The sequence below is a fragment of the Sander lucioperca genome, chromosome 19, assembly GCF_008315115.2.
Source record: "Sander lucioperca isolate FBNREF2018 chromosome 19, SLUC_FBN_1.2, whole genome shotgun sequence".
NCBI lineage: Eukaryota > Metazoa > Chordata > Actinopteri > Perciformes > Percidae > Sander > Sander lucioperca.
The window spans coordinates 4087910-4114599 of NC_050191.1; the positions used below are offsets into that span (position 1 = coordinate 4087910).

Consider the following 26690-nt stretch of genomic DNA (forward strand, 5'->3'; position numbering starts at 1 on the left):
GGGTAAAGAAGAGATAAGGCAGAGGGGGGGAAGGAGAAGGAAAGGATGACAAGAGAAAGGAAAAGGAAGAAATTAAGAGGGAAGAGGTCATGATGTAGAGACTTAAACACAAACACACACACACACAATCCCTGCGTTGCTGTGGCGGCTGGTATCAGATACGCAGAGCTGCTGTATCAGCTGGCTTTAAACCAAACTGCACTGAGGTGTGAATTAAGTTTCATGGAAAAAAAACACCTTACTGTGACGGTGAAGGTGTTGTGGGGGCAGTGGGAAAATCAAACAGTGAGATTGTTTAGTCAGTGAACTGTTGCAAAGACAAAAACAGTTGAATCCCACTGTTTTTTTGTCTTCTACGACCTTCCGCTCACATTAGTCGGCACAATGTGGTTCCTTTTATAAAAGATGGCGCCTGTACCTTTGACACAGTCCACTTCTATCACGCTGTTACGCTCAGCGGTGGCATTAATAAAAGCCCACAAATAACACCTACGCAGCCACAACCACCCACTGTGTTAGGTTCATGACCAGGATAATCAACTTTAACATGAAAAGCTTCCTCTTTTTTTAGGGAGCCGGAGTTTATTTACTGCATGAGAAAAAAAGCCGCAAGGCAACAAATATTGCTTTTCTAGTGGGAGAAACAAAGAAAATCATCACAAAGATCAAACACATACTTTAAACAGAGATGTAGAGAAGTATGCAGTAGAGTTCATGTGATACAAGAGTCCGGGGGCGATGCATTATTAATGTAACTAGTGGTTGGATTAGTGAACAGGCTCACTGGGTGCAGGACCACAAAGAAACGCAAAAGCGACCATAAAGAGACACGAAGTAACCACAAACATACATGGGCAAAAAAAACACAAACACTGACGCAAAACGGTCACAAAGAGACACAAAATAATCACAAAGTAATAAAAAAAGGCCACAAAATGACACCATACAAATGACGCTTACCCACTGCCAGTACCAGCTCAGCTCAGCTCGGCTCGGCCGCGGTGCCCCATCCTTCTTTTTCCATTGCAGATTTAGTACCGTCTCATGCGTGAGGCGAGCGTGGCTGGTCGTCATAGCGACACCGCGGGAAACTGCCGTGACCTAACGCGACACACCCACAGAACGTCAAATGTGTGTTGTTTGTGATTCTCGGCATGTGGCTGTTTGCCAGAAGACAAATTTAGTTTCAAAAGAAGCTGGAGACAGCAAAAAAAACACCGCTGGCTAAACTATTTATAAATGACGGGTTTCTTCAGGACACCCCCGTCTGTCGCTATAGCAATGATGACGCAGTGAATAGTGACGATTCTCTCCAACAATCCAACAATCAGGTTTTCACGTCACCTTTTGGTATCGCCTCAGCTCGCTTGGAACCTCGACGGAGGTGATACTAAAAAAAGGACCTGTTAGCAGGTACTGGGGACTTATTTTCATAATGGAAAATCAAAAAAGGCGAGTGGAGTTGAGTTGAGCAGGTACCATGTAATGGAAAAACGCCATAAATAAAGTACCTGTTGGCAGGTGCCAGGGACTTTTTTTCATAATGGAAAACCAAAAAAGGCGAGTAGAGTAGAGTCGAGACGAGTCGAGCAGGTACCATGTAATGGAAAAATGCTAAAAGAGAAACAAAGATCCACAAAGAGATGCAAAACAACCACAAAGAGACACGAAAGAACCCCAAAGTAACACAAAAAGGCCAGAGAAAGACTAAAGGACCACAGAGAGACGCGAAACAACCACAAAGAAACACAAAACGATCATGAAGAGACGCAAAACAACCACAAACAAAGGCAAAACGATCATAAGAGACACGAAACGACCACAAACAGACGCAAAAAAACCACAGAGTAACAAAAAGACAGAGCGTCCACAGAGGGAAGCCAAATTAGCTCTCTTTCTGTCTGGATGTTGGAGGGGTGGGGGGACTTTTTACATGTCTGTATCAAGGGGCTCATTGTCTCATCATCTGTTTTTGGCTGTAGATGGTTTGGAGTCACAAAGCAGCAGCTATTTATTGATTTTATTTCATATTGCAATATTTAAAGTTGCTTATTTGGAATGTATGTATTCATTACACCGAATAAACAATGTATAACTCTTAATAAAGTAGTACAGTTTGTTGGAAGTCAAACGTTTCTAAACCCGCCCCTGCATGAGTCAGATAGAGAAGACATTATCTAATGTTTCCATGTCAAAGATGTGAATTATACACATCTACGTATATTCCAAGTCAACCAACTCAGCATGGTGAGAGTTCACAGTCCTGCTTCTTGTTTTCTATCATGTGAAGCTGCTGACTTCCCTTGTTTACAACCTTCAGCCTGTTTCAAAACACTGAATCATCACTCTGATGTCGGTCCAAATGATGAATCATAATCACATCAATCTAGTTTCACATGGGCCTGGTCTTTATCTCTGCTCTGTTTGCTGTGAATGTCACTGCTGTCGAGACGTTAATATGTTGATAAAACGGTGAAAAGATTGAATTTGTGCTCTCATTGAATCTAGTGGTGTGATGTATGCTGTTTGAAACACTGTGTTGCTGCTATCTTGGCCTAGCCTGGTCCTACCAGACTCTGGTACATTTCATTGGTCCAGAGAGTCTGGCCACTCTCCATTGACAAGTGTTAACTTCCTTGAAGGCGGGTACTCTGTTGAAGTTTAAAACTATTGGATCTGCCCAGAGCCACTCTGGATCTGCCATAACCAATCGCTAACGTTTGGTCGTGATGTCGGCTTAGCATTGCTAGCGTTAGCCTTAGCCAACTCCTTCACCACTAACGGAGCGAGCTGGAAAATCAAACTGTTCCCGAACCCCATGGGGAGGAGGGCCACAACATCATGGCCACCAACACAACTCAGCAAAGATTGTTCTTGCTCGGCCTTTAACTTCTGGACATTTGGCAGCGTTGCCACAACGGACCGAATGGCTTCGCTCGCATCTTTCTCCGCCGCCATTACGGAACTACAACTCAACTAGAGCACAACCTCAACGTCATCGTTCTCAGCCACTCCCTCTGTTCGCTGATTGGACCGGTAAAGATTTGGCCGGAGAAAACCCGCGAATATACCGCAAACCCAGACGTAGTACTGAAGGAAAATGAAAATTGAGCGGAAGTACATAGGAGGGCGGAGCCAGGCTAATCTTGGCCAGAGCTCCGTCTAAAAATAGATTTGTCATCTCAATGAAGTGTTTCTGGTTAAATAAAAGCAAAGTCTCACTTTGCCAGACCTTCCTCCACAGCGCTGCGGAGGAGGGTCTGGCTAATCTACACAACATCACAATCGTCTTGGGCGGTGCCAAGCTCCGCACGGAGCTGCTGCAAAAAAGCCTAGGGAAGGAACTTGTCTTGGTGGTACGTTGCTTTTTAGTTAGTTAGTTAGTTAGTCATGCAACACAAAGAAAGCAGAAGCTAACGGACATCGGCGAAAATACATGCATCCGGCGGAATTTCCTGCGGCACCAGAGCAATCCCGGAAGTGGAACGTCGTGGAGATAGACTATATAAAAAATGTAATAGTAATATATTTATATTACTATTACATTTTACAACCCTAACCCTAACCCTTAATTTAACCCTAAAGGCTGTTTTATGCTTCCGCGTCAACTCCATGCCGTAGCTAAGCCGTCGCTCCTACAGCGTCCTGACCCTTTCAGAGTTCTGCGTCGGGGTTGCTTTGCATCACGGTGCATTTCATCGCCATAACGCTAGGGGGCGATAAGTCTGAGGTTATTTGCGAGGTGTCTGCCAGCCAGTTTATGTTATGTTAGCAAGCAAACTTTAGCACAACTGCCCACAAAGTACTGCTTGCTGGCAAAGTGCTAATTTTCAAAACGTTACTGACATATAGACACTTTACAAACGGATAACCGCGTCATTGTAACCAAAATATGTCTGAGTTTATTTGCGAAGCTTATGTCAGGGAACTAGCATGTTGCTACTCCCCACAGTAGGCTGCTGAAACACCGACTATCAACACACAGGACCAGTTGACCAAATCACAGTCCTTGCGGTCTGTGTCGCCTCGACGCAAAGTTACAAATTTTTGGAGGTGCACGTCGAGCTCGGAGTGGGGGGTTCGCGGCGACGCAGAGGGGTCTGCGGGGGTACGCCGTCGATTTGACGCAGAAGCATAAAACAGCCTTAACCCTACCCCATAAAAAAATTCTGGAAAATGGCAATTTAAACATCTGTATTTCCAAACTGGGCCACCTTCATCTGCAAAAGAAAGATCATGGTGATACGCTCTAAAGTTCCAGAACAAACAGTGTTCACTTAACGATACAAAATAAAGTTTGAAAAGTTGTTGAATATTAGTTTTATAGGCTATCAATCCAGGGGCGGAGCCAGACGTTAAACATTCAGGGCTCAGCCCAAATCTAGGGTGGCATGCAACATTTTCCGCAGTTATATGCAATTTCTTTTCAAGCCATTTGATAATAAAATGCCTAAAAATATGTACCCCATTTGGGAAAGACATGAACGTTGACAAGGAAAAGAATCATCCTGTCGAGCCGACATCCTGTTTTGTCTGTTCACCAACTGTCTTCATCATTCTGAAACCAGAACACAACTAATTAAACTAATTTAAGTTGAGGATGACTTACTTTCATTCTTGCCACCTGAAAAGAGCCCAAAATTGTCTGATGTTACTATTTTTAAGTTACATAACAGAGGGTAGGATTTGGCTGGCTTTGATCTGCTGTTCCAGTCAGAGAGACTGAGGGGAAAATGACACAAAGTTAAAGTTATTTTAAAACCCTCAAAGATTCAGGGCTTTTGAGAAAACATTGGAGGCTGGAGCCCCAGAAATATATAACAGCATTCAGGTCCTGGTTTAAACCCTTGTGTTGTCTTCCCGTAGACCATGAACTTGAAAATGAACTTTTGTTGGTGCTTTTTCCAATGTTTTTTTGCTGCTTTTGACACTTTTTAAAATGTTTTTGTGACTTTTTCCCAACGCTTTTTTTAGAATTCATGGTCAATTAACCTAATTTAAATGACTTTAAACCTTAATTTTTTTGTTTAAAAAAAAACAAAACAGAACTTATCAATTATTTTGACTAATAGTTAAGATCAGAGGATGTTGAGTGGATCACAGTTTATGTCAAAGTTTAGTAAAACCATTTCATTTTATTTTTTAAATGCTATAAAATGTAATAAAACACCCAACATTCAATGGAAATAATCATTCCTTTTACCTGCGAAGAATGTTTTATGGCTTCCATACAATGTACATCCATGCATCGATGTTATTTTTGGGCAATATGGATGAAAGAAACCCATATTTCTGACATAAAAAACTTTGAAAATGGATCAAATTTGACCCGAGGACAACACCAGGGTTAAGGTTTCATCGACCACAGAGATGCTCATTGCTAATGCAGTGGCCATCAGACACTACAAGATGTAAACACAGTTAACTGTTGACTGTATTCTCTGAAAGCTGCCATGTTCTCAGCTGTTCTCGGTGTTACGGTCGGTCCTCAGCTCGCCTTGCAGCTCTGTTTCAGCAACACAGAGATTTACCGGAATGCTGTGAATCACTCGGATCAAAAATGCAAATGATCCCGGCCGGCTGCCGTAACAAACCACGTTTACCACATTAACATGAGCTGCAATGCAATGCATTATCCATCCATCCATCCATCTGCTGTGTTTCACACCCCGCCCCGCCTCTTCTCGGTGGCATGATGCTGGGGGAGGGAGAGAGAGGGAGACAGGGCGGGTGTAAGAGAGGGAAGGAGGGAGGGAGAGAGAGGGAGAGAGGGAGGGTGGGAGAGAGGGAGAAGGAGGGAGAAGAGGGGGATTTCCCGGACCCCCCGTGACAAGAAGAAGAAGAGAAGGAGGAGGAGGAGGAGGAAGAGCTTCCCGGAAAGAATGACGCAACCTGGACCTAAAGGAAAAGAGGGGGAGGGGGACATTTACAACCCAAATAATAGAAAGTAAAATGAAAGAAAATATTTCAAAAAATAAAAAAAAGGTGGCATAAAAGAGTCCTCATTTCATTTCGGTGTGTTATTGTTTTGATCTGAATGTATTTATGGTTCTCCCAGATTATTAAAATGTGATCAAATCTAACTAATATTATAGATTATTTTGTAATATTCACAGCTGAATTAGAAGTACTCCATTTATAATACCTATGAATACTATTTTTTATATATATATATATATATATATATATATATATATATATATATTATGAATTATGCATATCCTACACAAATAATAACTAATGTTAAATAGGCTATAATAAGAAATAGCATAATTCATCTATATTATGGGCTATATTTGATTTGATATCATATGTGATTTATAAAATAATGAATTAATTGTCTGATATTTTTGCGACTTTGCAGCATAAATATATGGATTACAAAACTAGATTATCGTGTTGATGTTTTGATCTTTTTTCTTAAATCAGCAGAGACGTACACAACTCCTCCTCCTCCTCCTCCTCCTCTTTTATTCTCAGCAGGAGCGGATTACATCACCCTCTTCCTTTCCGGGAAATAATGCCCTTCATCCTCTCAGTAGCTTTACCGGGCAACCAGCAGGGAACCAGGAAAAAAGACATTGGGTTGGGTGTACGGGAAGCGTCCTCTCCTCATCCTCTTCTTCACCAACAACACTTATCATCATCACCATCAGCTCTTTTATTTCATCATCCTAACATTTCTTCATTCAAGTCTCAGGAAACAACCATAGAATAACCAATCCTTTGTTTCCTGGACTCTGTGGCTGGAGGGTTGGATTAGTCCACAACAGCAGAGATCTTCAACAGGGGGGTCCGGGACCCCTAGGGCAGGGGTGTCAAACTTGATTTCATGAAGGGCCACACTGGAAAATGAGAATCACATCCAGGGCCAGACATGTAAAGTTTATTGATATGCTTTTATTTAATCGATAAAAAAATTTAAACATTTTTGACATATAGTCTTCTCACTTACAGTTTGGTTGACATAACGCCCTAAAAAATCTAAAAGCCATCAAAAGGGTTCCTTAGACATCATAGAAAAGAGCGACAACAACTTTGAAAAATACGGCAAAAACATGGAAAAAATATTTGATAATTTTCATATGCGGGCCGGATTACAATTTGCAAGCGGCCGGATTTGGACTGCGTGCCTTGAGTTTGACACGTGTGCTGCAGGGGGGCCACCAAATTATTGTTAGTTTTTTGAATGTTTAAAAAAAAAAAAAAAAAAAAAAAAGGCGGGTATGTTCAGGACACCCCCGTCTGTCGCTATAGCAATAATGACTCAGTGATTAGTGACGATTCTCTCCAACCAATCAGCAGTCTGCAGGTTTTCACGTCACCTTTTGGTATCTCCTCAGCTCGCTTGGAACCTCGACGGAGGTGATACTAAAAGAAGGACCTGTTGGCAGCTACCAGGGACTTTTATCATAATGGAAAACCAAAAAAGGTGAGTAGAGCAGGTACCATGTGATGGAAAAACGCCTTAAGGTAGCCATCCACAGATCCGGTTAACCCTAAGGATTCACTCTGCCACATGTTTAACATTAAAACATGATCTATTAAAGCATGGCAACAATAATTTGAATAGCTTAGTAGTATATGCATTAAAAATGTATGTATAAAGGCTTTAGGACATGCACATATTATTGTAGGCCCAGTTTAATATGCAACTTAATTGTATACAACATATGTAGGGGGTCCCTGCTCCATCTCTCTTTCAGTTAAGGGGTCCTTGGGTTAAACATTTTTGAAAACCCGTGGACTATAGCAACCTGCAAACACTTACATTACAAAAACACTTTGGTTTAAATAGCTGACACATTGCCTAATGTATCATATGTGGGCTGTCTCTGTAGAAATTGAATAAAAAGGGAAAGCTGAGACAATCAGAAAGATGTCGAAGAAAGAAACCACATGCACACACTGCTTCCAAACTAGCTAGGGAGACTTAATGAGGGCATACAGTTTGAACAACAAGGCTATATAAAATATCTACTATCAATGTGATATGTCCCCATAAAAATCACACCGACCGACCCGGCTCCTTTTTTCTTTTCACTTTCTCTTCTTCTCTCTTTATAAGAAACTCCCTGAAATCTCGATTCTGTTCCCTCATAGTGAAACTTAACAGCTCCGATATCATGCGTGGCTGAGAGTTCACAAACCAAAAACACTCTGCAGTCCATGAAGTGAAATAACAGCTGGCAGCAGGTGAAAGTGAGAGTACGGTGGTTAGCCAATGGGATTTTTTTTGCCTGTGGTCTCCTCCAAGGTTCACAACTGATATTAAACAATAAAATATGATTCATTTTCCCGAGGGAAACACAACTTTAAAAGATAAAAAGAACCAGTGAGAAAACCGCAGACTCAACTCAAAGGTTTATTAAACAGGCCTTTGATTGTTTCTGGTAGTGTTTGTCTCTTACATTTAGCTAATGAGATTACTTTATATTTCTTCTTACAGCTTATTCATCATGTGTGATTTATTGAACATTAGGCAACATTGACATGACTTCAAAATGATAATTAAAAAAAAAAAACAGTTTTACATCCTTCTTTATACCTACTTTTGGCATTAAACCTCTGGGGTCTAAAGGCATTTTCTTGATTTTTACATATCTTCTTAAATACTCCTTTTAAGGGTATTTCCATATAACTGATCCCCATGTGTCGCATATCAAAATGTTCAGAACAAACTCAGCTTTCTGTGGAGTGACGGGCAAATTTGTCCTAGAGCAATGAGTTAAGAGATAATTTGGCCCTAAAGCTGAAAAGTTGAAGTTCGCTTTTTGAAATTGTGTGCAATATCATTACTCTCATTGTCCAATATCTATTACTCATTGAAAATGATCTATCTATCTATCTATCTATCTATCTATCTATCTATCTATCTATCTATCTATCTATCTATCTATCTATCTATCTATATATATATATATATATATATATATAAACTTCCAGCTATCCCATCAGTGTGTGTACGTGTGTGTGTGTGAAAAAAAATAAAAAAATAAATATATATATATACTGTACACCTTACCCCCCTTTTTTTGCACAACTTATTTTATTTCATGTAATGTTTTTACGTACATGTTGACACTGGAAGAGGAATTGTTTTTAATCTCATTGTACATGTGTATAGTGACAATAAAAGGCATTCTATTCTATCCCTACATAAATAATGTCAAAATAATAACAACCATCTGTTTTGAGTTTTTTAAATCTTGGCAAACAAACACAGGAGTTTGGTGGGTGTGAACACACAGAGCTCACTAAGAAACCCTTCAAATATAAAAATAGAGAATGTGATATTTAGCCGGCGGGTTAGCGCTCCGATCATATGGTATTAATAGTCAACAGGGTCAGCGATGACTTCACGTCGCAGCATCAATCTGGATACCACACTGACCTCCTAAACCTTTCAACACCGTCTGCCTGCTGAGAGAGAGAGAGTTTTGTGTTCTGTTGTAATTTCCATTTAAATGGATAGATAGATAGATAGATAGATAGATAGATAGATAGATAGATATACGTTATTCATCCAGAGGGAAATTTGAGGCATCCAGTAGCTTAGACAACCATAACACAACAAACACACATACACACATATATCTCACATACATACAAATCACTCACAGAAATTTAAAGAGTTAACAATTTGTGAAGTACTTACAAAGGTCTGGTATGGACTGACCGTGTGATGCAATGACCATGACCATAATAGCTTATTATTAAATATTAACGATGACTATGAAAAGACAAGAATGTAAACATAATAGAATTGCTTGACAAACAAGAAAAGAAATAATATAATTTAAGAACAATATATAACAGGGAATAAGTTATAAAATGTAGATGTTATGACCACAGTCCAGATTGTGTAGGAGGGCTAATATAGCCTATAACACAGTCAGGTGTACAAATGTTTGTTGATTGGTGTATTCTATAATTTGTACTCTGTTTGTATCCGTTCATCTTTTTGTAATAATTTGTCTGCCACATTTCATGCTGATGTCTTTGACAAGGCCTCTCTTGCTAAAGAGATTTCCGGCCTCAAGGCACTTACTCTATGGCTACATTTACACTGCTACGTTTTGGTTTAAAAATGAATATCTTTTGCTACGTTTACACCTCTCATTCCCCCTGCTCTGGTGTTTCCCCCTCTCATTCCCCCTGCTCTGGTGTATCCCCATCTCATTCCTCCTGCTCTGGTGTTTCCGAGCCCCTAAACCGGAGACATTTAGGGCGTTTTCACACATGAAAGTCCGAACCAAGGTCCGGACCAAGGTTCATGTTTTTGTTACGTTGTAACATTTGATCCGGTAAGTTTTGGTTTCACACTGCAGTTATGCAAGCGCACTAAAGATCTAAACGTGACAAAAATACGTCCTGCCGTCATCACATACGTGAGCTGCGTCTCCAGATACTTCTAATTGATTGGTTTGTAGACAGGCTTCCCCGTCCTCTCGTCTCCTCTCTCTGTGTCGGAGTTTTTTCAACTGACTCGCTCTACCCTTACTGCCGCGGCTCTTTTTGTTTTGTTGTGATGTTGAGAAGCGAGACACGGAAACTTTCTTTCTGGAGAATTTATTCAGAGACAAACTGAAACCTACACTGTACATTTACTACCACTTAACAAATAAACTGCTGATGTATTCTCAGCTCTGATAGCCGACAGCTGTCTGCTCTGAGTGCATTCACCGTCACTCTCTCATGTAGCCTACACACTAAGCACCGAGCTATTCCTTAAAGGAGCTTCCCCGGTCTTGTATCACAAGGAGAGCCTGCCAGAGTTTCTTGTATTTGGTCCGAAAGTCCTATGTCAACACAAGTACCTTTTCCGTTTTAAAACACAAGACTTTAGCGTCCACACTTACAATTGCTATATATGTCAGAGGTCTTACTCCTCTGGAGCAACTAGGGGTTAAGTGTCTTGCTCAGGGACACATTGGTTGATGTATCGCAGTGGGAATTGAACCAGGATCTCCCACACCAAAGGCATGTGTCATATCCACTGCGCCATCACCACCACGCTTTTCTAATACTGGTATCGGTATCGGAACATCTGTCATTTTTTCGGTAGAAACTTCTCACTGACCCTCTCAGAACATCCACCATCTGTCTCAGCAGGTGAGTAAACAAGATCAACAAATTAAGACCAATTAAGACATAAAGAGAGCATGTACTTTTACTTTAATGCTTTCAGTACAATATGCTGTTAACATTTTTGCACTTTTACTTAAGTGAAAGATGTGAGTAGCCTACTTTTTTCCTCCACTGATGATCCAACAAATGTAACTTTAAGTTTACTTGGCTCAACCCCCCGCTAAAATAGCCTATTACATTTTCATACAAATAAACTGCATTCTCAATTACGTTTTGAGGTAAACGTATTTCCTCCCAGATTACGTTTGATTTAACCCATCCTCCTCGTAATTGAGAAAGCAGTTTAGCTGTATGAAAACATAGTTTTTAGGAGACAGGGCTGCTTAACTGAGCCTTTAATTTCCCCCACTAAACTGCTATTAACAAAATCAGCATGACTTTGTATCCAGCCTGGTCTCACAGAATTGCGTGAAATGATCACAAACTGTTAACACCGCATTACGTGGTAGTGGCACGGAATGTGTGAAAATTCCGTTTGGCCACCACGGAAAACAATGCCAATGTAAAGTCAATGAGAAGATGACGTGGCATTAGGAGCGACTACGGTAGCGAGTAGTATGAAAGCCCGAAAATCCACTGAGGGAGGTTGGTTGAGGGGATGGATGGGTCAAACAACACAGGACTTTCACCCGGGAGACCGGGGATCGTGTCCTGCGTGTCATGTTTCCTAAACCCAACCGTAACCGTCCCATTCTTCTTTTCCTAAATCCAACCGTCCCGTTGTTGTCCCGCGTGTCATGGAAACGTAAGCCCACCCACGACCTTCTCCTTAACTTAAGGGGCCGTGTTCATTTCACAGAATTCTGTGAGATCAGGTTGTTGTATCCGTCAATACTCTACATCATTTCCCATCTTTGTCTAATCATCGCTGCTGACACTTATTTTAAAGAAACCACTGACACTGCATGGTTTTACTATATTGCCAAATATATTAAAACACACACACACACACACACACACACGTCTGACGCTGTCACAGCAGTTTCACACGAATCAAAAGCAGAAGAAAATCAGAACAGAAAACATGAAGTGGAGCTCCTGCTTTGTGAGCTCTGACATACTGTCACATATGTACATGTAGTTAACATATTTAGCAAACGCAGAGAGAAAGTGACACGTGAATGCTATCAATGTTTTTAAATACATGTCGTTCGATAGCAACTGCCTTGACTGAGGCACAGACACACAACACTTGCAACGTATGGTGTCTAGTTAATTATACAATGTTTGCGTGCCTAAAATTCCAAAAGGTCTTTTACATCTTTTGAATGATGTTATTTCTGCATAAGTAAGGCTTACAATTGCGCCTTAAAAACACCCAGGTTAACCTGTTGTTGACTTCACAATCCCAGCTTGAGGTTAAAGGGCTGAGGTCTGAGAGATAAAATGAAATCTGGGTCGGGGATCCTCCCTTAGGTTGAGTTATACAAACATGAAATGCCTTTTCTCAGGAAAAGAAAATGTGTTTGCGTAAGGGTTTCTACTGTATAAGGCCGGCTGTATATCTCAGCAGGGGAACACTGTTTGGTTAAATATTAACGGTTTTATGGCTTTATAGTGCAGGCTCTTATGCACCATGGCATCCCAGTTACACACACACACACACACACACACACACACACACACACACACACACACACACAATGCAAAGGCTTTCCTGAATGGGAAGATATAATGGAGGTGTTTTCAGAACTTAGTCAAGGCTTCGCTGGAAACAAGTCATGGTCCAGTGTGGATAAAAAAAACACACACACACACACACACACACACACACACACACACGTACACATGTACACACACTGATGGGATAGCTGGAAGTTACTACATCAGTCCTGCTACAAGTCATATTTCCTGTTGTGAAATTAATTTCAAGTAAAGCCATGAGCCCTCATTACACCAACATGTAGAGGGTTGATTTTGACATTTCACAATTTCTACCCAACTCCTTATGCAACATTGCTGCTGAGAAAGACTGGATTTAGTGAAAGTGAAAGTTGAACATTTTGGTTGTAGACAGACGAAACTGGAAGTTTCTAGATTACCACAGCCAGAGGCTTTGAGCGGGAAATGACAGGAAATGAATGACGAGGAAGAAAGAAAGAAGGGGAAGGCAGAGGAGGAAAGAGCTCAATGTACTCATAAAATATACTAATAATAATACCAGCCAGTGGTTTACTAGTTCTTTTGAAGCTGGAAGAGTGTAGTTTGTTTGTTCAAAAAGAACAGAAAAGAGACAGTGCGGTCGCAGATTTTGGAGTATATTTTAGGCATATTTTGGTTAAACAAAATGTGTATTGCAACATATTCAGCGTATGGATGAACTGAGTTTTTTCCTGAGGGTGAAAGTTTGAATTCTGTAACCGACATAAATTCAAGTTAAGCGCAGTTGTTGTTCTATATGAAGGATAAAACAACTTTTTTTTTCAACAAAAGATTATTCTTTTGGCAGTTTATATTTCATAAGACCAGTCCACATGTATTTTTGTAAACAGGTTTTTTTCCTCAAAAATCACGTCCGCACAAGCACTGTTTAAAGAATCTCAAAGCAAATGCAAAAACACATTGAAGCACTGTCAAGAGCATGCCAAACCAACATCCAGCAAAATATTAGTAACTCTGAAGCCATGCTGTCAAAGAAGAAGTTAATGGTCAATCATGCAGAAGCCTGGCAAAACCAAGGGGGTGAGCGTCTGTCAACAACCTGTAGATCCTATGGCGCCATTTTGATGCTAACAAGCACTCACCCGCCGTTAGCATCCCATTGACTGCCATTCATTTTGACGTCACTTTGACAGCGAATAACTTTACATCTGAAGCGTTTAAAGACTTTATTTGTCCATTGTTTATTTCTAAAGAAACACGACAATGTATAAAAGGCTCCATTACCTTGTATCTCATGTTATGGCTCCGTATAGACGTTTTTATAAAAATAGGCTAACGATTGGGTCATAACCACGAGACTTACTGTCTCATAGTAGAGGAATTACCGTATAGTACAGGAGAAGCTCGCAGGCAGTTTGGACTTACATTAGCTGTTTAAGTATAATTACTAATGATAACTAGCATTTTAGTTAGCAATAATTACCCTGTGCCTATGTTATCTCCTTACATATACCTACGCTCTCCGTCTCTGCAAGATTGGGAATGATTGAGATTTCTCTTGGCACAGCTACCAGAAGACCAACTTTCAGACAGGTTGCTCACGTCACATTTACGTCGTCTCTCTCAGCTGGAGGCTGCTCAGTAACGCTCTCGATCTCAACCCCCCCCCCTAAATTACGTGATATCGGATTGGTACATAAACTCCAGTACTTTCCGATACTGATAACAGCATTTTAGGCAGTATTGGAGGCTTTTTACATTACATTACATGTCATCTAGCTGATGCTTTTATACAAAGCGACTTACAATTACTATAGGCCTATATGTCAGAGGACGCACGCCTCTGGAGCAACTATGGGTTAAGTGTCTTGCTCAGGGACACTTTGGTTGATGTATCGCAGTGGGAATTGAACCCAGATCTCCCACACCAAAGGCACGTGTCATATCCACTGCGCCATCACCACCACGCTTTTCTAATACTGGTATCGGTATCGGAACATCTGTCATTTTTTCGGTAGAAACTTCTCACTGACCCTCTCAGAACATCCACCATCTGTCTCAGCAGGTGAGTAAACAAGATCAACAAATTAAGACCAATTAAGACATAAAGAGGAGTTGTAGATTACAGTAAAGCCACTGGGCTGCGACAACATGTTTCAAACCACACCAGATCATGAGCATATTGTGTCCAGTGAATTAAACGTATACCTACCTGCCAGCTGATCTTCAGGATCATTTCACTCCTTTGGAGAGATCATGTCACCCTGATAAACAGCGTACAAACTAAATTGGCTTTATGGAATCAGCTGAAGGAAGGAAAAACAGCCGATCGCACGTCTCTGTGTCCAACCTCACAGTTTTATACCTCAGCTGATGAGATGGAACCACGGAATAAATAACCGATGTGTGTCACTCAGCTCAGACAGCGTTTTTCACTCGTTAGTGTGGAATGACTGGAATGGAATTCCACGTCAGTGTCAAAACACGGAGAGCAACAGGAAGAGGGAGAAGAGTTAGTACTTGTTTATGCACTAACCATTCAGCCTCTTTTTTCCTTCTTAATGTTAAATAGTTATATGTATGTTTGTGTGTCTGTGTGTGTGTGTGTGTGTGTATGAATGTACAGTATGTATGTATGTATGTATGGGTGTATGTGTGTATGTATGAATGTATGTGTGTCTATGTGTGTGTGTGTGTGTGTGTGTGTGTGTGTGTGTGTGTATGAATGTATGTATGTATGTATGTATGTATGTATGAATGTATGTATGTATGTTTGTATGTATGTCTGAATGTATGTATGTATGGGTGTATGTATGTATGAATGTATGTATGTATGTATGTATGTATGTATGTATGGGTGTATCTGTGTATGTATGTATGAATGTATGTATGTATGTATGTATGTATGTATGTATGTATGTATGTATGTATGTATGAATGTATGTATGTATGTATGAATGTATGTATGAATGTATGTATGTATGTATGAATTAATGTATGTATGTATGTATGTATGTATGTATGAATGTATGTATGTATGTATGAATGTATGAATGTATGAATGTATGTATGTATGTATGAATGTATGTATGTATGTATGAATGTATGTATGTATGTATGTATGTATGAATGTATGTATGTATGAATGTATGTATGTATGAATGGATGTATGTATGAATGGATGTATGTATGTATGTATGAATGTATGTATGTATGTATGTATGTATGTATGTATGTATGAATGTATGAATGTATGTATGTATGTATGTATGAATGTATGAATGTATGAATGTATGTATGTATGAATGTATGTATGTATGTATGTATGAATGTATGAATGTATGTATGTATGTATGAATGTATGTATGTATGTATGTATGTATGTATGTATGTATGAATGTATGTATGTATGTATGTATGTATGTATGTATGTATGTATGTATGTATGTATGTATGTATGTATGTATGTATGTATGTATGTATGTATGTATGTATGTATGTATGTATGTATGTATGTATGTATGTATGTATGTATGAATGTATGTATGAATGTATGTATGTATGTATGTATGTATGTATGTATGTATGTATGTATGTATGTATGTATGTATGTATGAATGAATGTATGTATGTATGTATGTATGTATGTATGTATGTATGTATGAATGTATGTATGTATGAATGTATGTATGTATGAATGTATGTATGTATGTATGAATGTATGTATGTATGTATGTATGTATGTATGAATGTATGTATGTTTGTATGTGTGTGTGTATATATGAATGTATGTATGTATGAATGTATGTATGTTTGTGTGTGTGTGTGTGTGTGTGTGTGTGTATGTATGAATGTATGTATGTATGTACAGTATGTGTGTGCTTTTTGTTTCTGTATTTATTGTTTGTTTATTTTATATTATTGTTTTTTTTGTAAGCACCATCAACCAAAGCAAATTTCGAGTAAGTGCTACCTACCTGGCAATACATCTATTTCTGATTCTGATGTACTAATAGTACACATTTCATTCGTTTTATGCAGCTTTTTGAATGCTGTTCATAAAGAAGAACTTTATTCCTCTGAATTTTGAGGGAGAAGAGGGGAGGAAAGAGAGGATGGAGTGAGGAAGAAATACTGAGATACTGCGAGAGAAAGAAGAGGGATGAGAAGGGGAGGAGGAAAGATGGAGGAGAGGGACGAAAAAGAAAGAAACTTCAGAGAGGAAGACGATTGGGGAGAGAGGAAAAAAAACGAACTGAGAAATGGGGAGAGGGACGGACATGAAAGGAAGACAGAGGAAGGAAGTGATCAAAGAGGGGGTGAAATGAAAGAAAAAAATAGGAATAGGGAAAGAGAGAAAGTGGCCTGATGAAAGAAAGAGGAAAAGGAAAGGAGACAAGGGGTTATATAGGGGGAGAACTGGAAAAGAATGGGGAAGAGAGAGAGAGAGAGAGAGAGAGAGAGAGAGAGAGAGAGAGAGAGATAGAGAGAGAGAAAAAAAGAAAGGAGGAAAAGGATGAAACGAAAGAAACAAAAGAGAAAGAAGGGGCATGGCAATGATGGAGGGATATCTAAGAAAAAGAGGAAGAAACCCGGGAGATGACAACAATAAAGGAGTGAGGGAAAGAATGTGAGGAGATGGAGGAAGGAAGGAAGGAAGGAAGGAAAAAGAGAGGAAAAAGGGAGGAAAAAGGGAGGGGGCGGGGGAAGCCTGCCCTGTTATGGCAGAGCAGCTCGGAGGTTGCTCGATTGCATCATCGCAGGATAATCTTTCTATAAATAGGATGACGTCACCCCTGTGCTCTCCCTCCCTCCCTCACCCCTGCACCCACCCTCCCTTCCTCCTCCCTTCTCTAGTAACATTCCTGGTTGCGTCACCACGCCACGCCTCCGTCCAGCCGCCATATAAGCGGGTGATGCAACGCAGCGGGCCACAAGCGCAACTTTATCATTACGCAGCAACAAGGAAGCGAGAGACGCACACGCACACACACAGAAGAAGAGCGAAGCGAATATAAGAAGGTTGTTTTTCTCTCCTGCGTCGACTTCATCTACACCCTGTCACCCAAAGGCTTCCACAGGTTGGTTGGACTTTTGTTTTTGTCCGGTTTCTTCTTTCAGGGGGAGAGGAGCGCCGTTGTGACGGTTGTTGCTCCGGTTTGTACACCAGAGAAGTCCCGCTGCTGTCCCGGGACTCTTTCCAACTTCTAAACGTGCTTCTAGGCTATTACACACATTCCATTATTAATTATTAATGTATATTTTGGCTCAAATTTCAGCAATGATTTGATTATAAAGCTGTTTTTTTTTAATCTTTTTTTATTTATAACACTTTTGAGAGATTTTACTCCGATGTGGTTTTTTCTGCTCGGTCATTGTTTAAGCAATATAATAACTTAGAAAACATATTAACTTGGAAGATCTAGTTGCTTTTTTTTGTTTTTAACTTGGGATCGAGGTGATGACAAACCGTAGGCTTATTTATTCTCGGACTAATGTTCTAAATGATAGCCTAAACACAAATATAACAGAGCCTGAGGAATATTATGGGAAATAAATGACAACGTTGGCTGTAAATCAGCACGGTGAGACCCTTTGGAGATATTACAGGGAGAATAACTTTTATTTGAATTACACTTTACATGCCTGTTCTGAATGTGTTTTTGTTTTGGTCTCAAAGAGCTGATAACAACATAATTATCTTATCAAGCTGTCAGTCCGAATTCTCCATGAGTCACTCCTCTGATTAGATAACTCAACTTCACACCTATTAATGCTTCTCTTTAATTGCTTATGGCGTTTTTACAAAAGGCTAATATTTGTTCAAGTTCAGGGTGATTCTCCACAGATGATCGCTTCAGAGCTACATGCATCTTGGCATTTAAACTCATCCAACAACTTTTGTTTGTATCATATTTTTGGAGATCATTATTACTCAGCAAGAAAAGAAACCTCTCTAATATCTCCATAGTTTCTAAATAACTTATCCCAATTCTTAATAAGTTTATAGTAGCATGCTTTAATGTATTTTAAATCACCTATAATAGGCTACAAGTAACTTAGTGTGAGTTTGTGCTATACTTCATATTAAGAAAAAAAGAACTGATTGTGCTGGGTTTTATTGTGTTTTTAATCCTTTATGTTATCACTATAATATCTTTATAGACACTTGTAGTGATTTGTTAGACTTTTCAGTGTATTTTTTCATAAAGCAATCTTGGAATGTTTGTATATTGTATTATTTATAGCTGTAGTCTACCTAGAGCACACTGACAAGACCTGGGTGACAGCCACTGACATGATAATAATTCATTCATTTAACCTATATTTATCCTCGAAAGATCAGTGAGGGGCAGCCGTCATATGCAATGCCATCGAGTCAAATTACAAAAGACATCAACAAAACAACAACACCGAAAAGAATACCGCATCATAAGAAAGATAGAAAGACAATAGAACTTTCTGAATTTGGAAAAATTATTTGATAAATGAATTGGGATCATTTGAATGCAAATGAAAGCACAACTATGTAATCAGTTGACTCTTCTGCTTCCAGAATGGATTTTGTTTTTGCCTAACATGTTTCTAAATTGTAATATTTGTTGCTGTAATTCTTTTATTATTGTCTACCTAGAGCAGGGATCTTCAACAGGGGGTCCTCAGAGTCACTGCAGGGGGGGCTCCAAATTATTGTTAATCTTTGAAAGTTTAAAAAAAATCAAATAAAATGTCTTAACAAGATTCCAACATATTATTAGCAAATATAAATCCCCACTGATGATAGGCTTACTGACCTATACGTAAGGTAGTCACTAAGGTAAACTATCCACAGATACAGTTAATCCTAAGGATTCACTGAGCCACATGTATGTGTAACTTATAAAATCATGCCGACAACTATTATTTTAATAGCTTAATATTCTATGCACTTAAAAGGTGTGTAAGGCTTGAGGCCGCTCTACACTTTATTGTATGCCCAGTTTAATATGCAACTTTATTTTATACAATCTATGTAGTAGGGGGTGCCTGCTCTGTCTCTCTTTTAGTTAAGGGGTCCTTGGTTTCAAAAACGTTGAAGACCCCTGATTTAGAACACACTGACAAGATCTGGGTGACTGCGACTGCCATGATAATAATCTCTGACTCTTGTGTTTCCAGAATGATGCTGCAGCACTCGGGTCCCTCGCTGGCTGACATCAGCTGCTCGGCCATGGTGCCCTGCCTGTCGCCGCCGGGCACGCTCACCCTGGACGACTTCACCAACTTCACCCCGCTGGTGAAAGAAGAGCTGCGGCTGGCCATCCAGACCAAGCGTCAGTCCAACGGGCTCAGCGCAGACATCAGCTCGGACGGCGCCAGCTCCAGCTCGGACCGAGCCTCGGAGCACCACGCCTGCGGATCTGGAGTCAGGAGAGAGGTGAGGCAGAGGGGAAACTACAGCATCTAGTCTGTTTTTTTTAATTTATTTTTTAGAAATGTTCGGATACTGAAGCCTCCGATACTGCCTAAAATGCTGGTATCGGCAAGTACTGGAGTTTATGCACCGATCTGATACCATTCTATTCCCTAGAATGGATTTTAAAAAATTACTAATGATTCACGTAAATAAAATTGTTCTGTTTTGTTCATACTGTTGTACCGCCAATGGCGACGACATCATATCCGTTTTCTGACCGAAAGCAGAAAATGCTGAAAATATTTATATAGTTATGTACATCTTTACAAATGAAATAAATGTCAGGCTGACTGACTGACATGTGATCTGCATTCTTCTTAGAAAACAATTAGTTTTTGCAATAGCAACACTGAATACTATCATGTCGCAATACTTCTAGAATCGCAATAAAAGAAAATCGCAGTACAAATCCAATCGGCACCCATGTAAAGAATCAAATCGGGACAAAAGCATATCGTCGAAGTGTGTTTTCTATGTGAGTATGTAGGTTTTATTAGGAGTGAAATACTGACAGTTTCTATTTCTCTCTGGTTCTCAGATCACACCTCAGGAGCACGAGAGGAGGAAGAGACGGAGAGAGAGGAACAAGATCGCTGCTGCCAAATGCCGCAACAAGAAGAAGGAGAAGACTGAGACTCTGCAGCAGGTAATTTTCAACCTCCATCAATTTTGAAAAAAACTGAGCTGGAAGGTTTTTGTTTGAGGTTTTGTCTAACATTTTCTTACCACAAATATACATGGGGATTATAAATGTCTGGCTCAAGGGAAAATTATTTTGCTAAGTGATAAAAAAAACAACACAGTCCTAAATAACACCAAGAAGCTTTTAAAGATTAAACCTAAAAAAAAAACTCGATAGAGTGTGTCCTGATGAAGTAAAATTGCACATAAGTATTTTTTTGTAACCGTTTTGATGTAGCTTTGTGTTTTTGTGTCAAGCCTCAGCGCTTAAAAATATTTTAAGTGTGAAATCCGCAATTTCTTGGCAGGTGTAGAATAGGGCTGCACAATTTATCGCAATTTTATCGAAATCGCAATACGGACTAGCGCAATATCCAAATCACATGGGTGGTGGTCGGGAGGGGAGTAGGGGTGGGGGCGCAATATTTGTTTAAAAAAAAATCCGGCAGACTAAAGAGAAAAATCTTTGTTTGGTACAGATCCTCGCAAAAATGACACTATAATCTTTTTATTTTTTTCATTTTTAATATTTTTCAATGAAAATGAGAATAATCATACGAAAATGATAATTCCCTCCAATATCGTGAGTTATATAGCAATCGCAATATCAGTCAAAATTATCGCAATTAGATATTTTCATCATACCGTGCAGCCCTAATGTAGAACTCATCTATGGTTGGTTAAGTTTAGCTTTTTTTTCTTTTGCTTTTCTAAGGCACTTTGCTGCTCCTGTACAGAGATGCTTCTGTATTTTTTGCTCTTGCTGTACGATTTGTGGTGATTTTTAACATTTCTGGCTAAAGTACAAAGCTTTAACATCCAACATAAAAGTGCAGCATGAATTGATTATTCTTTCTTTCTCTCTCTCTCTCTCTCTCTCTCTCTCTCTCTGTCTTTGTTCTGCAGGAGTCTGAGAAACTAGAGACAGTCAACGCCGACCTGAAGGCTCAGATCGAGGAGCTGAAGCAGCAGAAGCAGCAACTGGTCTACATGCTCAACCTGCACCGGCCGACCTGCATCGTCCGAGCCCAAAACGGCCAAACGCCTGAGGATGAGAGGAACCTCTTCATCCAACACATCAAGGAGAGCACCTTACAACTGCACGACCTCACCACCTCCATCACATCCACCTCCTTGTCTCCATCCGTCTCCACGTTAGCGCCTCTGGATGGAGGGCGTCTGACCCTCGACCACATTCACTGTCCCGGTCACCTATGAGCCACCGGTTGTGTCTCTGCTACTTTTCAAAGACTTGAGATGCCTCCATCCTGCTTCCATCGACTGTTTTCGAGAGGCTGGTTGGAGCCTCCGCATAGACGAGCTAAGAATGACAGAATGACATATCGTAAACGCCATTTGGATAACTCCTCAGTCTCATTCACTGTCCACAAAGCTGCTAGAGAGAGAGAGAGAGAGAGAAAGTGGCACAAAGTGACCTCATCACCTCCCTCTCCCTGAAACCGTAGCTGCTGATTGGACACGAAGTACACGACAGCACCTTGACATGCATTATTTTTATTTTGTATTTTTTGAACATTACAAACCGTCAAGGCCAAGGACAGATGCCAAAGCACTAAAACACAAAACAGACCCTTTTTTTTATTTACTGATATTTTTTGAATAGATGAAAGTCTGGTTTTTGTACCAAAGCAGAGCGTGATTTCAAGGTGATCAAGGCACATAATTTAAAAGTTCACCCTCAAAGAAAGTAGACGCAGATTGACCGTGTGAGTGTGTACCGAGTGTGTACCGAGTGTGTAAAGTCACTGACTTTAAAAAGAAGACATTGTTTGTGCTCAGTGTATGAAAAATAGCATATTTATTAAATAACTACTGTACGATTTGTCATTGCCGTTTCAACCCTGTCTGCTTATACAACAGAAACTAGGGCTGGGCGATATGGAGAAAATCAAATATTACAACATTTTTGACCAAATACCTCGATATCAATATTTTTTTTGGACAAAATATTTACACGGAGATTTGTGAAAAATAATCATCAGTAATGTGCATATAATGACCAAGTGGTTAAAGGCAAACAAAAGAACAGCTAGAACAGTCTGGTAAGTTCAGAAAATGGCATCACTTTACTGTAATGCAGCCTGTAAAACCAGAAAAAGAAAATACTTTTGTCATATTACGATATTACAATTTCCTAAATCTAACAACCTATCTAGTCTCATATCATGATATCGATATAATATCTATATATTTCCCAGCCCTAACATGAACTACTAAATTTGCTGCTACTACTAACCACTCAGGACCTATGCTGGCTGTAGAAGTCTTTTTTTTTTTTTTAATGGCCCCATATTTAAGAGCTAACCTCTCAGAAAAGTCAGGTTGTCTGCTATCACGGCAGAAGTAGCAGTTACAAAAGGGAAATGTACTTTGCAGGCAGGGTTTATAATTCTTCACTTACTGAAAAGCGTAGTAAAAAAATACAATATAAGCATATATGCAGATGATACCTTGCTATTCTTAACAATTTGAAATTTGATGTCAAGCTAAATTGACCCAGAAAAAAAATAATTTATATAATTTCACAAGTACACTTTATTTATCACTGCGTTCCCTCTTAAGGTAAACATAGCTAGTGTTGCTTTTATACATCTTCTGTGACGGTAAAGCTCCACGAGTATGAGTGTTTGTTTTCTACCTAAAATCGCGTATATTCTTATCGGCTGCGCATTAACTCTGTGCTACTGTATGTAAACACCAGATGCCTCCTTTGGTCTTGGACAGGGCAAAACAAAGATTGTTATTTTCAACAAAAAAAAAAGAAAAAGGAAAAAAAAATTGTATTCTTATTATTAAGATTTGGTTTGGAAGTTGTGTTCACTAGATATCATTAGCTAGGTATCAGAAGTGTTGCGTCAGCTTTCGGCTGGTCCTTTAACACGCCTGACTCTGAAGTTATGCAAGATGATGTAATGTTATACTGTTTTATGAACTTTATAAGTATCCAAACTCACTGCCAAATATTTCTCCCTTCTTCCACTCCCCCCTTTTACCTCTCTGTGGCCTGTTTGCTTCAGAGTGAAATCATCCTTCGAGAGAAGTGTGGTGTATTGCACACAAATAGAAACTGATGGAGTGTAATTAACGAGAGTTAAGAGGCTATTTTCTTGTCAATAACTAATCGTAGCATCAATCTAAAGTGTCCATCAACAGCCAATCAGCTGCGAGCAAGACACTGAAACCCTCTTCTCCGTCAGTCATTGCAATTCAGCAACACGTCAAAAGGGAAACTCTGCTCATCAGTATTTCAATAATTTGTCACTATGTCAAAAGAAAACATGTTAGCATCTTTAGCGTCTAAGGTTATCTCAAAGTTTTTTGTCGCTAATAGGAAATGTTTTCAGTTCACAACGTAAGAGTAATAATTTATGTATGAACAGCACATCACGGTCACGACGAGGACTGAAGTTTTATATATTATGTTTGCATGATAGAAGGTTTTAATATTGTTTTTGTCGTGTGTGTTATGTAAGCAAAGAACTTGAGAGTCACACGGTTAAAGGGACGCAGGCGTCTGCGTGTGTTCATGTGTTGTTTTTATGTGGTTGTTCATTGTCCCGTTGCTGGTCATGGCCAGATAGCTTCAGAGTTCTGTATTCTGTCGTGCCTACTTCTACTGGGGGCAGTTTTTTTCTTTTTTCTCTGTAGCTGCTTGACTGTTAGCCTGAATGAATAAACCGTAGGCTGTAAGGTACAACTGCACTGTTGCCACCAATGTGTACTTCCATCTTTGTGATCTGTCAACTTTTGTTTTTGATACTTTATCAATTAAAAATATGTATTGCCAATGTAACTGCTCATGGTGTCATCGTTTTCTTTCTTTTTTTTTTAAATAGTCTGGTAACCCTTTGCTTTTAGGACCTAGGACCCTATCCCCATTTGATTCATAATGTTTAGTGCTAAATAATGCTGTCAAACTAGAGGCTCTGATTTCATTATATTTAACCTACATCACATATTTTTCATATAAAAAAAAAAAAAAATGATCACAAAAAAAGTTTGTTCTGGGCGCCTGGGTAGCTCACCTGTTTTTTTTTACAAACATTTTAAGTCGTTTGGTCCAGTGCTTGGTTTTCTCCCTTGCCTTTAGCTGCCAAAGTTTACCATACACAGAAGTCCGGTGGGACTGGGATGAAATGATTCTTGTCTCTAATACAGATGATGCTGAGTCATTGTGACAAAAAAAATGATGTATTTTTCTATGAGTCCACTATGTTAGCAGGCATATAGTTACTTGGCTTGTTTGGTAGCTTGATGGATAGTTAATTACCTTGCTTGCTAATTCCACCCAAAATGCTTTCATGCTACACACTGGTTACTGAAAATGAGCCGAACATACTAATATGGCGAGAGCGCTGTGCTTTTCTAAACTGTGATAAGAGTGTGTAAATGAAACATTAAGTTGTTAACTTCACTAATTTAGTGGCCGGCTGGCTAGCTGGTTAGCTAGCTCGCTTGCTAGGAGGCTCAGTTCTCAGTTCAGCATCATCTGTATTAGAGAAAAGAATCACATCATCCGATGTTTAAAGTAAATCAAATAGCTTTGCCAGCCTACTTACTTGAGTTCCACAACTACCCATATCCTATACAAGTACACTTTTGTATGTATTATTTGTGTCCCCTTCAATAATTGCTCTTAAGAAATTTTATGTTTATTGTCCCCTCAATCTGTACCAACACAAGTTTTGTCACGTTTGCAGTTACATCAGCACCAACCCTGCAATTTTTTATATAAAGATTAAAGAAATATATTAGGAAAAACACCACGTTTCCTCAGAATATACTAATTTTAAAAAGCATGCATTCCCAGATAAATATAAGGAAGCTTCTGTAATGGGAAATAAACTTTTATTTTGGTGGGTCATCCCTTCAGGCATGCCTTTTTAACAAGTAGAAAACCTACATAATGTGAGTTCACCTACAAATGGCCTGCATGGTAACTCAGAGCAGCTGTGTTTGAGCTAAAGAGAGAGAGAGACAAGACTGGACATGTGAGCTGTTCAGAGACAGAGAGAAAGATAGCGAGCGAGAGAGAGAGAGAGAGAGAGAGAGAGAGAGAGGATATGACTTCACCGCTGTTATCTGTGAAGATAAGCTGTGAAATACTGTTCAGAGAACAGCAAACCCTCTGACCCACACTAATATCACCACTGCATGTACAGAAATGTACAACACACACTCTGGATGAACAAAAATATTCGACAACTTTTAATTTTTGAAGGGTTAACTTTTACAAAAAGGGCTCATTTCCTCTTTTATAAATTTCATTTTTGCTTATGTATTCCTTGTGTTTGCCAAGAGTTCTGGCAGGTTTTGTCAAGTTAGACATACATGCAGTCATTGGTAGAAATGATAAAAATGGTTTGGAATATAAAAAAGCTTTTTATGGGCTCATTCAAACATACAATGAACCAAATTTGGTGAAAACTTGAAGAAGAAGAAGATGTGCAGTGGTGGAATGTAACTAAATCACTACATATAATTTGTACGTAAAGGGATATTTTGCAGATTTGAATCCAACTCTGTGTCGTGGTAGTGTGTGAAGTGTGATTAGACGTATGGTATGTCACGGAGCTCCGAGATAAGATAACAAGTCACGCACGCCGAGATAAGATAACGTGTCACGGAGGTCCTCTAAGATCTGTCCCGAAACGCGTCGTTTCACATTATTTGGCGGATTTCAGCTTCTCCGTGCTCCCAAAGGGAACCAGCATAGTGTTCATCTAAACACGCTGCCCACACAAAGATGACACAGAGCTGGATTTAAATCTGCAAAATA

General features: G+C 39.5%; 1 protein-coding gene across 1 annotated transcript; it reads left to right on the forward strand.

The window, feature by feature from the left end:
* Positions 1-17676: 17676 nt before the first annotated feature.
* On the forward strand, positions 17677-22738 carry atf3 (activating transcription factor 3). The gene is made up of 4 exons (XM_031307907.2): positions 17677-17834; positions 19912-20170; positions 20748-20855; positions 21797-22738. The coding sequence occupies exons 2-4, from the start codon at positions 19913-19915 to the stop codon at positions 22106-22108; spliced, it is 678 nt and encodes a 225-aa protein (XP_031163767.1). The 5' UTR covers positions 17677-17834; position 19912; the 3' UTR covers positions 22109-22738.
* The last annotated feature ends 3952 nt before the right edge of the window (positions 22739-26690 follow it).